Here is a 14773-nt window from a genome sequence, read left to right as displayed (position 1 = left end):
GAGAGAGAGAAAGAGAGAATGCAGGTGATTGAGCATCCCCCCCCCCCCAGGGGGATTACCATACTGCAATACCTTGTACTCCTTTTTCCTCTTAGAATTTTTGAGCAGGCACCACACCGCATGGTTCTCAAGCTGCTGGGTCCGAAACTTGAACTGTACAATCAACCATATGGGATTCAGCCACCTTAACCATACCACTGAGCTGGCTCCCAAAACTAGCTTTAAAGGCAAAGACAAATTAATTGAATTTTCAATAACAGACTTATTTTCAACAGAGGAAGTAGGGAAGGAAGTTTTGGAAAGCAAACCTTCAATCAAGCATTGTCAGTTTTCCTCAGGCTCGCTGGTAGAAACATGCTCACACAATTTATAGCGTGCATGCCAAGTTCACCTCCAGGTAAGCCAACTGTGAGGACTAGGCAGCCACTCCGCCCCACCCGGGTAGAATAGTAGCGCTGCTAAGGTCCCTCGAGTTGGCAGTCTTCCTGTCACATGACTGTGGACATGACCTACTAAGGTGTACACATGGTTTGTCCCACAGAGGCACTGATGACCTCACCGATGCTGATTTCCTTCTCTAGAGTCAAGCAAGCACCAGGTCTGTGCAGGGTGTCCCTGGAAAATACCAGCTGACTTCCTGAGAACACAATAGCCCTGTGGCAGCATCTATGTGTGAGGACTAGAACCCGTGTGGGGCGGCTCAGGCTGGTCTGCTTCTCTGCCCTTTAGAAAAATGAGGATGAGGATGGGTAAAAGCAAGACCAATGGGAAATCTAGGAACACAGGAATCCAGAGAGTCATTTCCAACTACTCTGTCTACCTCACCCTCTGGCTCAGAATAAGTCTAAGGATTTGACTGAGGCAAATTCCCCATGAATAGCAGGGTCATCCTCTTATTTCCATAAAAAAAACAAAAACAAAAACAAACAAACAAAAAAAAAAAAACAGAAACCTGCCTCTGTTCAACTCTTACCAGAGACATTCCTCTTCCTTCAGTAGTTGTCCAAAGCCAGAAGTCAAGATCTCAGCTTTGTTTTGTTTTTTGTTTGCCAAAGTAGTATAAACTACTACTGTTACCGAACTCAAATCAGGTTCACTTGCCCAAGTGCTATAAAACCACACCATATGGGACCAGCAGGTGGCGTGGTGGTTAGGGTGCTGGACACTCCCACATGGCCGATGGCGGTTCAAATACCGGACCTGGTGGCTTGCTTTCTCACTTTCCCTCTCTTTCTGTGTGTGTATCTCTCTCTGGTCAAATTAAAATAAATGAATGAATAAATAAAATTAAATAAATAATTATTTAAAAAAACACTATAGGCATATGGTATGATGAAGGAAAGTATAGCTTTATTGCAAAGCACAAAGCAAGGAAAGCGGGCAGCTCATGGTGAAAAGACATCTCACAAGATGTTCCCCACATGTGTTTTAAGGGCAAAATTAGGGGCAGAGGTCCCAGGTACATGATCAGTTTAGTGATTGGTTCAAGAGGACAAGATCATCTCTTGGGCATTCTTGATTGGTGAGGCCTTAGATAATCAAATTTCTCTTCAGGTTTCTGGAGCCATTCAGCCTGGGGTCTCTAAGCTCACAGCTAGCAGTTTCCAGCCTCCAAAACATCTTACATATTGAAATGAAAACCTGATCTTTCCATTAAGTGAGAGTTTTAGAGGTCAGATGGCCCTCACTGATGGTCCATGTTGGTCATTATCATAACCAAAATCTGAAGACTTACCCCTTACTCTGGGCCATTATAATGTAAATAGACCTTATATATCTTTTTAAAAATTAATTTATTATTGTTAATATTATTTTTCACATGAGTTTTGCCAGAGAAAGACAAAAGAGAGAGAGAAGAGAGAGAGGAGAGTGAGAAAGCAAGCTGCCAAGTCTGGGACTCAAACCATGGCCAGCTATGTGGGAATTCCAACACCTTAACCACCATGCCACCTGCTGGCCCAATAGACCTTATATTTCAAGAACCTTAGAAAATCCACTAAGAGGGTCCTTGCTCCTTTCACTACTACTGTTTCTCCACTAGTACAGATGTAGAGCTCTCCTGGGGGTGTCTAGACCAGTGGTTCTCAACAGCAGGAGCAATTCAGCTCCCCAAAGCACATTTGGCAATGTGAGAAGACATTTTGGTTATCACTAGAGGAAGGTGCTAGTGCCATCTAGTGGGTAGAGGCCAAGGATTCCAATAAATACTATACAGTGTGCACTGGACAAGGACCATACTGAGAAGAATTATCTACCCTCAAACGTCAATAGTTCCAAAGTTGAGACTTCCTGATCTACGGAAACTCAAGAGTGTTTTGTTTTTCTGTTTCTTCTTATAACACAGTATTGTTTTATCTTTGGAGAGATCTGATTCAATGTTTATATTTATTTTTCTTAGTGTAGGACAACTTGCTCCTTTGAGAATCATACAAATTTCCTGTTTCAGGAAGCTAAAATAGAAGTGCATTTGAACTGGCATGATATTTTAATGTCATAATCTGCTTCTATAAAGTCCCTGAAGGGATCTGATTTTCTTTTAAAGATATGCAAACGTCTTTTCTTCTGAGATATTCAGACTGTGGCCAGTAACTGCAGAATTCATATTCTTCAAGGCCAGGTAATGAGGGTCTCCTGTGAAGACTAGGGAAGGACTGGGATAATGATCAGGCCCCTCAGATGATGCCCTCAGTCACCTTTAATCAATCCTCACTTCATCCAGGAAGTAGAAAAACATCAAATCTCAAATCTCACACCCATGCAAATACCAGCCCAAGAACATTGGGCCTATTCCTTCACTTGCTTTCATGATAATAATCCCACTAGCAATTTATGCCCTTCCTTTTCAAGTTCAGCTTCCAGAGGGTTTTCTTTCCCCTTCCTACCTTTTTCCTTTATTAACACAGTCCAGCCCCCCACTGGGGGTGTGTGGGGGGGTGACTAGTCACTGCCCCCTTAGTGAAGTCAGCTTTTTGCAAAGGGCTTCCCTGGTTCCCCCTCCCCTTCTCTATTTTAATAAAATACACATTGAAATGATTTTTTGGTAGTTGTCATACTTTCCCTCAAAACAGGAAGATGATTAAGTGTTCTGACTAATGGAGGCTTCATGTTCAGTGTTTCTTAGATATAGAAAGTGAAATAAATGGAGAGGCAGTGGTTCTATCAACCATGACTTAAGTGACTAAAGGCATACTGGCATGAAAAAGGTGACAGTAATCTGTCGCTGATGAGCAACAAAACCCCTTTAGATTTCATGGTGAAGATGTACTTGGTTTTAGTTCTTACATGACTAAGCTTTATGTTATGCCTATACTGCCAGTTTCTCCAGCATCGCTCTGTGTCCCTCAGCTCTTCAAATGTGGCAAGCTCATTTCTGCCTTAGCCCCTCCACTCCTGATCCTGCTCCTTTGCTGGAACTGAATTCTCTTTCATTCTGCTTGGTGCTCGGTCCTATTACTGGCTTCTCTGACTACCCTCTTATTACATGATCCCTTGTACTACTATATTTTAATCAGAACATTATTATTTTTAATCATAGTACTCTCATTTTCTCCTTTGTACCACTATTATATGGGCACAGGTATAAATGTCTGCATATGTGCTTTATCATCTGCCTCCCCCCCCCAAGCAAACTGGCTTGTAGTCACTACTTGTAGATGGAATGAGTAAGATGAAGAGTATCCCTAGGAAGGTGGAGTCTCCTTTTGTTTCATTTCGTATTATCTGACTTTTCACATTATATCTCCTCTCCTCCTTGCCTTGCCCATACCCACTAGCCTAGTTCCTGCCCCTTTCGCCCCCAGCCTTCATGATGAGCCCCTTGGTGGCTTTTCCTCCTCTCTCACACCCCTTTAATTCTGTGTTCTGCCACTCAGCAGTTTCCCTAAATTGTCACTTTTTTTTTTTTTGAGAGGTGTTTGTTATAGGGCGCGTGCACTCGCCAGAGAGACAGAGAGATACAGAAAGACAGAAAGCAAGAAATCACCCCCCAGAGGGATGGCCACGCCGCAATCCCTTCTCCTCCATTCTCCTCTCAGGATCTTGGGCACGCACGCACAAGCGCCCAGCGTGAGTTTAAGCCACCAGGTCCAGGACTTCAAACGTGGTCGATTACATGGGAGTTCAGCGACATAGCCATTACGCTAACTGCTAGTTCCTAAATTGCCACTTTTGTCCTTTTGTGCATGGGCTAAAGACCGCATCAAGCTGTGATTTCTGAGTCCAAGTGCCCATTACTTTTCAAGCTGCTAGAACCAGGATTTGAACCATGCAGTAGGCCATGTGAGATCCAGCTCTTTAACCACTAGGCCATGGAACTGGTCCCAGTACCTTGTATTTCTAGGAGGGGAATGAAATGTGAGAGATTTGAGGAAGACCATATGCTACCTCACTTGATCTTCCATGTTAACAGCAAAGCGCACACTGATCAGCTAGAATTAACTCTGTAATTCATAATTCAGAACGCAATATTCTGGAGCACGAAGCTACCTACACATTAACCTACAAGTTCCAGAAATTTAAGATCCCACAGAAATCCCCTGCAGTCTAGATCAACTTTAACTTAAATAAAATTGCTAACAAGAAACAGTAAGAACAGGTTGCAAAATAACTGAAACTAAACATCTCTCCTGTACAGTTTCTGCATAACATCATGTTAACATTTTTAAAAGGCCAAGAAAGAACTTTCTGGCTGAGCCTGGTGGTGCAGTATGTATCAAACCTAACAGCAGTTTTGGAAGACACATGGGTAACCACAGAGTCAGATCCCCAAGTTGGCTTGAAATTAAGTCAGGAACATGCATATAAGTGCCCAAGAGTCTGAGGAGCTGGAGGACTGGAGAAAGGGGATCTTGGTGTAACAAGACTCTGTCAAGGGTGTTCCTCTCTCTCTTGCATGCATACACTATCGTTAATAAATATAAACAAACTTTTTTCTTTTAAAAAAAAGGGAACTCTCTACCTTTATTTAATGAACAAATAGAGAAACAAAGAATTATTCTCATAGCTTTTTAAATTTTTTTGGAGAGGTTTTTGCTATAGGGCGCGTGCGCTCTCCAGAGAGACAGAGATAGACAGAGAGACAGAAAGTGAGAAATCACCCCCCAGGGAGGATGGTCACGCTGCAATCCCTTCTCCTCCATTCTCCTCTCAGGATCTTGGGCATGCACACACACACGCCCAGCCTGAGTTTTAAGCAATGGGGTACTCACGGGTCCAGTTCCAGGTTTTGTAAGTGCAGGTATAGAGGCTGCAGCGCCTCACTGGTGTGGACCTCAGAATCTGGAAACTTCGCCACAGCCATCTGCATGAAGATGCTTGAAGAATGGCCCTCAGGCTGTTGAGCACTACCATCCTCCTCTTGAAATTCTGACAGCTTCCAAATAACTTGCAGGAGCCTAAAACCTAGAGGGAGGAGGGCAGAGGAGGAAAAGCTGTGAACAAAAGAATTAGGATCATGGACACTGAGATAAGGTGTGCACACTCTGAAATAAGCAAGAGGGCAGGTGAGAGTAAACAGTTTATCATTCTTATTCCACAAAGACACAGGTCACCCTAGGACAGACTCACTTGCTCTGTCTCACAACCACTTTGTACTCCTCCCAGCCCACCAGCCACATAGACTTCAGTTTTTCCCAACTCTTGCCATTCCACCCAATCTGTGCAAACCGCCCCTTCACATGTGCCTGGCTAATTGCCACCCAGCTTTCTCTGCCTGCCTCCAGCATCTCACCACACTTACCAGCTTATACATAAGATCTGCAGGAACCTGAAGTCCTGCCTGATGTGAAAGAGGAACCAACACAAACATGAACCTAAACTCGTATCACCAGGATGGGAATCGTGCCAGTAAGCACGTTCATATCAACACTATTGTTTAAGACCAGGTTAGCGGGACCAGCAGTTTGTGTAATGGCTACATCGCTGGACTCTGATGTAGTTGACCATGGTTCGAGTCCTGGACCCGGTGGCTTAAACTCACGCCGGGGTGGATGTGCGTGAGTGCCCAAGATCCCGAGAGGAGAATGGAGAAGGGATTCCAGTGTGGACATCCCCCCTGGGGGGTGATTTCTTGCTTCCTGTCTCTCTGTCTTTCTCTGTCTCTCTGGCGAGTGCACACACCCTGTAGCACCCCCCCTGTAGAAAAAACCCCAAAAAAAAAAAAAAAAAAAAAAAAGACCAGGTTTGCACTCTGCCTTCCAGATGCACAACTTCTCCCAGTAGGGGCCTCTTGAAATGTATACAATGTGGGAAGGGGAACACACAGCAAACCAGCTCACAGAGGGAGGGGTGCTTGTATTCCCCAGATTCTGCCCAAAGGATGACTCTCAGCAGGATGACCATGCCATGTATTGTGTATGGGGGTGGGGGTGCTAAAAGTCACAGAAAGAGAAGTAGAGGGGCACTAAAGACACATGCCACTTGCACATATGAACTTTATCTCTTCACATCACCTTTCCAAGAAGCTGTAAGATACAAAAAAAGGCATTCCAGGATCCCAGCTACCAGCAAGGCTGGGCAGGGAGGCAGGTGTTGGGATTTCACCCTCCCCTCACTTTATGAGCATCCTTCTAGTAACTGGCCGTGAACTAGTTCTTCTCTCTACTGCTGCCCCTGACCCTGCTTTGTCTGAGCCAGAGGGGAGCAGGCCTTGCCTAAGTGAAGGGAGAGAAAATCACCTCCAAGTGTATTGTGAAATGAAGCACAACAGGACAAGCAGCCAGTCTTTCTGCCCAGTGCCATGTGCTTGGTGTCTGTACGTCTTTGCTAATGTACACACTGAACTCAAAGAGGCGGAGCTACGTGGTCATCACATCAAGGGGCTAGTAGGAAGTTAGTGAATCCTCAGGAAGATCCTTATCTCCATACCGAGTGCCCTACGTGATGTCTTTGAGCCACTGTATCAGTTTATAATGCAGTACCATAGACTGGGTGGTTTCAACAACAGAAATTCATTGTCTCATGGTTCTGGTGGACAGGAAGCAAGGATAGAAGTCTCAGATCAAAGATGCTGACAGGGTTGGTTCCTTCTGAGGGATGTGAAGGATCTATCCCAGGCCTTTCTTCTTGGATGGTTCATTTTATTTTTCAACTTTGCTAGGCCATAGTATCCCCCAATTTTGGTCAAATACATCTAAATGTCGCTGTGGAGGTATTTTGAAGATGAAATTAACATTTATGTCAGTAAACTTTGAGCAAACCAGATCACTCTCCATGATGTGGGTGAGCCTCATCATATCAGTTTAGTTTTAAATGAAAAAAGACTGGGAACCAGCAGTTAGCGTAATGGCTATGTCTCTGGACTCCCACGTAGTCGACCGCGGTTCGTGTCCCGGACCCGGTGGCTTAAAACTCACGCCGGGCGCGTGTGCATGCGTGCCCAAGATCCCGAGAGGAGAATGGAGGAGAAGGGATTGTGGCGTGACCATCCCCCCTGGGGGGTGATTTCTTACTTTCTGTCTCTATGTCTCTCTATGTCTGGCAAGCGCACGCGCCCTATAGTGAAAACCTCTAAAAAAAAAAAAAAAAGAACAAGTAAATGAAAAAAGACTAAGGTCCTCTGAAGAAGGGAAAATTCTACCTCCAGACTGCCTTTGGACTTGAGCTGCAACATCAACTCTTCCTGTGTCTCCAGCTTGCGGTCCTGCCCTGCGAATTTCAAACTTGCCAGCTCCCACACTAATGGTGAGCAAATTCCTTATAATAAATCTCATCATATAAACACACACACTCCCTATTGGTTCCCTGACTAATATATCTTGTTTCTGATAGTTCCTTGGCTTGTGGCTACTGACTCCAATCTTCATAGTGTCTTCTCAACCAGGTCTATTTCCAAATTTCCCCTTTAATTAAGAATACAAGTCATTTTGGATTAAGAACCACCCCAATGACCTCATTTTCACTTGATTATTTCTAGAATAATCACATTCTGAGGTACTGGCACTTAAAACCTAAACTTAAGAATGGGAAGGAGGGACCAGCAGTTGGTGTAATGGCTATGTTGCTGGACTCCCACATAGTTGACTGTGTTCGAGTCCTGGACCTGGTGGCTTAAACTCACGCCGGGCGCGTGTGCATGCATGCCCAAGATCCTGAGAGGAGAATGGAGGAAAAGGGATTGCGGCGTGGCCATCCCCTCTGTGGGGTGATTTCTCGCTTTCTGTCTCTCTGTCTGTCTCCGTCTGTCTGGCAAGCACACGCGCCCTATAGCAAAAACGTCTCCAAAAAAAAAAAAGGAAAAAAAAAAAAAGAATGGGAGGGACGAGGAACAAAATCAAACTCGTAACAATCAGTGACACCTAAAGTATGTCTGCATTGCACAACAGGTGTGAGAATTTTGAAACCAAAGCTAAATCACGTCTGTTTAGTTTTCTGTTTGTGAAAATGTATCCTTTTTAGTACGTTATGTCTCAATGAGATCAAAAACCACCTCATCCCATTTCAGTCTCAAGATTTACAGACCGCTAATACATTTTCAATCCATTACCTTCATAGTACCTGAAGGCAGGTAAGAGTGCAGGCACACTCAAAAGGGAAGTCAACAACGCAGACCCCAGAGCCAGCTTAGCTTGCTGTGCCTTGTTTCCTGGAACTGCAACCTGAATTTGCCAAAATTTCTGGGACAGCTGTTCTATATTTAAATGGGCAGAATCCTAAGTCAATGTCTGGTGATCCTCATAGTGAAAAAACAGGGCTAGCGTGGAGAAGGGTCGCTCCACATCGCCTGCTGCCCTTGCCCAGATTTCCCTAAACCTTGACCTTGTTCGGTTTGGTTCACTACGGGGAATCCAGTCTCCCTACGCGGGGCCGTCTTGGCCACGCCCCCTCCTCTTCGCCACGCCCCTCATGCTGATACACGTCATTTCGCTCGTCGAGGCCACGCCCCTGCCCGTTTGGCTTCCTTCGGGGCTAAGTCTGAACTTCCGCCTTGGTGGCGGTTCCTGTGCCCGAGCTCTCCCGTTTGTGCCTACGTCTCTGCTCTCCACTCTGGTAACTCCGCTGCCATATGCCTGGCACCGCCCTTCCATTCGACCATCTTTTGTCACGCCCTTCACGCCCGGGCTAAGTCCCAGCCCTTGAGGTCTCGCCTCTGCGGTACGCCTGCCCCTCGCCTCTTCCTCCAGGCCTTGTCTGCGCTCCTCATTGGCAGGGCCGTTCCCACAGTAGCCAGCGCCCCTACCTCTTTTCGGGCCGGGTCTCTACTTGGCATCACATCCCCTCTCCTGTGTGCCACATCCCTCCAGTGTGGCAAACCCTGGCGGCCTTCCTGACCACACGCCTGACTGAGCCGCGGAGCCGCATTGGCCAAGGTCATGCCGCGCATGCGCATTTGTCTTTGTTAGATCCCGGCCACGCCCTAGATTCCCAGGTCCCGCTTTCCTTTTCACTCTGGCCTTGTCTCTCACATAAGGTCTACTTCCCTGTACTCCCTGTAAGTGTGAGGCTTGGTCCTGGGAAACCAGGAATGAGTAGGTGGGACCCATAGGTCTCCAGAAAAAACTGTCCAAGTCCCAGGCTTGGAAGTCAGTAGTATTTATAGAGTAATACGAGCCTGTAGATGCCTGTCCTCTAAAAAATGACTTTCTTAAATGTTTCTTCCATCTCTAAATATTACAAGTGATAAGCAGAAACTGGGTAGAAGTAGGATGGATGGGCTAATGGTGGAACTGTTTCATGTCATTTAACCCGACCTGGGGACTAACTGGAAGCATGTTCCTTCCAGCCCTCCAATAGACTATATGTTAGGGGGATGTGTGGAGTAAGCTCAGTCTACTTCCTGTTGTGCTCTCAAGTGGTCTAGGGCCAGACCAGACACCACCTCACTTAGACCTCTGCTAGCAGCCTCCTGCTTCCAGATTACTCATTTTCGCTCCCTTCATTCACAGTTCTGGGACCACAAGGAAAAAAGTGAGGTTTTTACTATCTTTTCTGTACCATCCAGAAATCTCGGAATGGACACCCCTGGAGGAATGACTTTCTAAGAGTCATTAATTGATTGATTCATTCAAAACAGATTCAGTGAGTACTACGATTCATTGACAAGTAAGATAACCCTCAACAAATTTGCAGCCTGAAGTTCCCCATTTGGGTTTGGACAGAATAAGAAATCAGGAGAAAGTTAAATATGGTGTGGCAAAGAGGTTGATAGATGAAAAGGGACTTGGTAAGTGCTGGTCTGTTGATAATAGCAGGAATATTTTTTGGCAACAAACATAGGAAGCCACTTTCATGGTACTTAACCACAGCCCGTTACACAATAATTTCTTAATAAATCTTCATTGAAAGTATGCCCTTTCCACTGGTAAATAGGGCTATAATTTTTCCCACCATGGCAGTACGATTTGCTATATATAATCTACATATGCCAGCAATCAAATTTTATTTTCACATATAAAGTATAAGAGTTCCCTTCTCACCATCCATCCAATTCTATCTTGATGAAAGTGGGAACTTTCACCGTGTTCAGCAAGAAGAAGCAGAGTAAAGAGCAGTTTTCAACAAAACATTTCTATTAAGTCCACCCTTGCCCAGGGAGCTCTATCTTATTTACATAAAATGTTTCAAAAGCCTTTATTTTTTTTTTGCCTGAAAAGAAAAACTCACAGGAAATGGGGCCAGATACAGCTTATATAAGTTATTGCATTGATCTTATGGCATTAGTTATCCTTCCACTTTTTTCAACAAATGATTTGAGGCAGTTCATCAAAATGTAGACAACACTGAATAAAACATATAGCTGAAGGACTCAGAGGGAACACCACTCAGTGATAAAGGATAAATAGTGTAGCCAAAGTTAAGATTGACTCTGAGCATGCAGCGTCATTGAGTCAAGAACAGTTGTTGAAAGTCAGCAAGAGGTGTAACTCCAAGCTTCTGAATGGTCCTAGAAAAGAGAAAATAACAATTATTTTAAGGTCTTACATTGTTCATAAAAACTACTCAGGGCTTTGTTTGTTTTTGAGAAGCAATTTTTCTTAATTTGTAAACCTGAGGAGAATCCAGATTTGTCTTTGTGCTTATGATGATGCTGTGAGCTGAGTGGAGCACACGCGTCATAAGGAGTTACCAACAGATCCCTTCGATGTAAACTGTTGCCACAATCACAAAGCACAGTACGTTAAATCAATTTTATGAACCATCTACACTTTCCTGCTCAACTGAGCACACAGTCCTCAATGGTCTGGCTTAATTCAGGGTAGCATTTAGATCATCTTTCCCAGTGATATCAGGCAGATAAGTTTCAATTCACATTTCAACTCCCATCCACTCATATTAGCTGGCTGAATAACTGAATAGGGAAGTTTTGTGGCTGAGTGAATGTTCAGAAGGAAAAAGTTCTGTGATAACACTAACAATATCTATTGTGGGTACAGGATGAGCATGTGGCTACAGACAATTTGTCTAGCATCCTTAATTTGTGGCAGTAGTTTTGTGTGCACATCTTTTAGGCTGTCCACAAGAACAATATTCTTTTTTTTTCTTTTTCTTTTCTTTTCTTTTTTTTTTTTTTTTGAGAGGTTTTTGCTATAGGGCGCGTGCACTCGCCAGACAGACAGAGAGAGACATAGAGACAGAAAGCAAGAAATCACCCCCCAGGGGGGATGGCCATGCCACAATCCCTTCTCCTCCATTGTCCTCTCAGGATCTTGGACACGCACGCACACGCGCCCGGTGTGAGTTTTAAGTCACCGGGTCCGGGACACGAACCACGGTCGACTACGTGGGAGTCCAGTGACATAGCCATTATGCTAACTACTGGTTCCCCACAAGAACAATATTCTCACAAGATTTTCGATGAGTCCCAGACAGAGAGTTCAAGGTCATTATCAATTGGCCACAACCTAAGAGCAGAAATTCTGAGATATAAATGCATGTCTCTTAACAACCAGAGTGAAGATAATTTAAGATTCTGTAATGAAGATGAGAGCATATAACCTAAAAGGTACATGGCCTGATAACTCCCATCCCCCATACACACACACACACACACACACACACACACACACAAGCACACACCTTTATAGAGGTTGGCAAAGGAAGTACCTGCAGTTAGGACTAAATGTGACTGGTATCCTCCAATTGGCAGGCAAATAGATAATTAAGATTGGAAAATATTGTAGGTACTCAACAAATATTTGAACATATGATTTAATCACTATCAGTTCTCTGTAAATATCATACCACCTACTTTACTGACTATTTTGAGAATTTTGAGAACTAATTTTATAAGCACTTGGCATGTGATCTGCTACAAAATAAGTTTTCAGTAAATTTGTCATCAATGATTGGGTGTCTGTTGCATCGTTACTTTACTGTTTGCGTAATTTACTGGACAATTACAGTTGTTATAGGTATTTGTTTTAACCCTCAAATCCATTTGGGGAGAAACTAGTTTTAAATGTTTTTTAGGTATACTGAGTGTCCACTGTGTGCAAGCACTCTGCAAGATGCTGTGTAGGTGGCAAATGCAATGTTTGTGCCTTATAGAAATTTACAGTGCAGGACACCCAGTGGCATGGTGGTTAAGGCAGCTGAATCTTACATGACTGATTGCGCAGTTCAAGTCCCAGACCTAGTAGCTTGAAATACACACTGGGTGCATGTGCCCCAAATCCTGAGAGGACAATGGAAGAAAGTATTGTGGGATGGCAATCACCCAGGAGGTGATTTCTCTCTCTTTCTCTCTCTCTCTCTGGTGAGTCCATGTGCTTTATAACAAACTTAAAAAAAAAAAAAAACAAAGCAAAACAACTTTCAATGCAATGAAGGAAGTAGATTTACAAAATGACTTTATAATACAAGGCAGCTCATAGAACATCAAAAAGCCACAGCCATACAAATAAGTATGAGGTAATAGATATGTTAACCATCTTACTTCAGTTATTTCATAATATATACATATAACATAACATTGTATGCCATAAATATCATTTTTGTCAGTTAAAATAAAAGGCACAGCATAGGGTTGGAGGCATCCTAAGGAAGAGCTGTTCAGCTGTCAGGAAGGTGAAATACCTGCTAACAGAATGATAGAAGAGCATGGCCATGATAGGAAATAGCTTCCTGAATCATCAAATGTTACAGTTTAAAAGTTGATCCAGGCCAGGCATAGTGGCATGCACCTATAATCTTAGCTACACAGGAGGTTGAGGCAGGAAGGTCACAAGTTGGGGACTGGGCTGGACAATGCACCCAGACCTTGCCTTAAGGAGTAGCAGGCATGGTGTCATCCACCTGCAGTCCCAACTGGGACTGAGGAGGATTGGAACAGGAAGACCCTGTATTAAAAAGAAAGTGATAAAAATTTACTGTATTTTTTTAAACCTCATGGTTAATGTAAATTGTATTTCTTCATATTCTAGTTCTTTGAAAATTTATAATCTATATAGATTGTTACATTGCAATTTTTACTAGAATACTTAATCACAATAGTCTGGTTTTCAAGCTATTTTAGATAACACATTTTAAAACTGTGTATGTAAAGATAACATAGTCCTACCAAGTGACTTTCTTTCATGTATTGCTTACATGTTTTGGGAATGTAGTTTGTGAGATTTAAGAAAGATCTCAAATTTGAATAAGAAGGTAAGGCAGTGTCCTGTAGTTTTTTCTCTTGCAAGGTCGAGGTTCTGGAAATAACTTCTCTTTTACTGTATAGCCTTTGGTTTGCACTTAGTTTCAAAAAGCACACAAAAGCAGAGAGCATATTAATTAATTCTCTGCTATTTAAATAGCATAAGCTTATACTTGTGTAGGTCATTCCTTAGATAGTACTCCTATTTCGTTTCGTAAATTTTACTTTTATGTTTTTATCAGTCCAATCTCAATATGGAAGTAGTTAAAACAACTATGATTTATCAACATGATAGAGTATTATACAGCCATTAAATTGTTTGCAATGGAAAATGCTTATTGTAAATCAAAATAACAAAATAGGGACCAGCAGATGATGTCATGGTTACATTGCTGGACTCCCGTGTAGTTGACCTTAGTTCGAGTCCTGGACCTGGTGACTTAAAAACTCAGGCCGGGTGCATGTGTGTGCATGCTCAAGATCCTGAGAGGAGAATGGAGGAAAAGGAATTGTGACATGTTCATCCCCCCTGGGGGGTGATTTCTCGCTCTCTGTCCCTCTGTCTCTCCAGTGAGCGCACATGGCCTAGAGCAAAAATCTCTCAAAAAATTAAAAGAACAAAATAACAAAAGCATTGATATAATATAATTAAATTATACATGTAAAAAATGGGGAATAATAAAAGCCCAAGAGGAGATATGCACAAATACACACAGAGAGAAGGGAAAGTGCTACTCCATAGAGCATGGCTGTAATAATTTTAGCATAGAAAAAAAATCATGACTTGTTAAAAACCATGAAAAAACCTTTATAAATCATTGCTTTTACTACATGGGACTTGTTATAGAGTATTTGTTTCCATGTATAGGATGAGACACACAGACACACAGACACACAGATATCTCATTGATGAAACTGTCCTTTGGCCCAGCAGTGGTGGTATATGAGGTAGAGCACCACTGTGCAATACTGGAGCCATATGGGAAGGCCCTGAGTTCAGAACCTCAGTCACCCTGAACATGCAGGGTGTTTCCACAGGTGCCTCTGATGCTGGCTGGCCAGAAGGCTCGGGGGAGGATTGCAGCATAGCAAGACCATGTTGGGGTAGTCTCTCTCTCTCTTTAAATAAACTTAAAAAGAGAAACTGTCCTTTCAATTCCTACTTTAAGAATATAAAGTTAGCAGAATTACACTCAGTTTGTC

The 14773-nt window shown here is 43.2% G+C and overlaps 1 protein-coding gene across 1 annotated transcript in view; it reads right to left on the bottom strand.

The window, feature by feature from the left end:
* The window catches only part of LOC106735899 (uncharacterized), a 17378-nt gene extending 8068 nt beyond the window's left edge, over positions 1 to 9310 (bottom strand). The window contains exons 1-2 of the mRNA XM_027775480.1: positions 9176 to 9310; positions 5208 to 5400 (exon numbers count right to left, since the gene is read on the bottom strand). Of these exons, the coding sequence (XP_027631281.1) occupies positions 5208 to 5400; positions 9176 to 9310 (328 nt within the window). The remainder of the gene's footprint in view (positions 1 to 5207; positions 5401 to 9175) is intronic.
* Between the last annotated feature and the right edge of the window lie 5463 nt (positions 9311 to 14773).

The sequence above is a fragment of the Tupaia chinensis genome, unplaced genomic scaffold (genome assembly GCF_000334495.1).
Source record: "Tupaia chinensis unplaced genomic scaffold, TupChi_1.0 Scaffold000567_1, whole genome shotgun sequence".
Lineage (NCBI taxonomy): Eukaryota > Metazoa > Chordata > Mammalia > Scandentia > Tupaiidae > Tupaia > Tupaia belangeri.
Note: the sequence above shows the minus strand (reverse complement) of the source record. Positions and strands in the feature narration are given on the sequence as shown.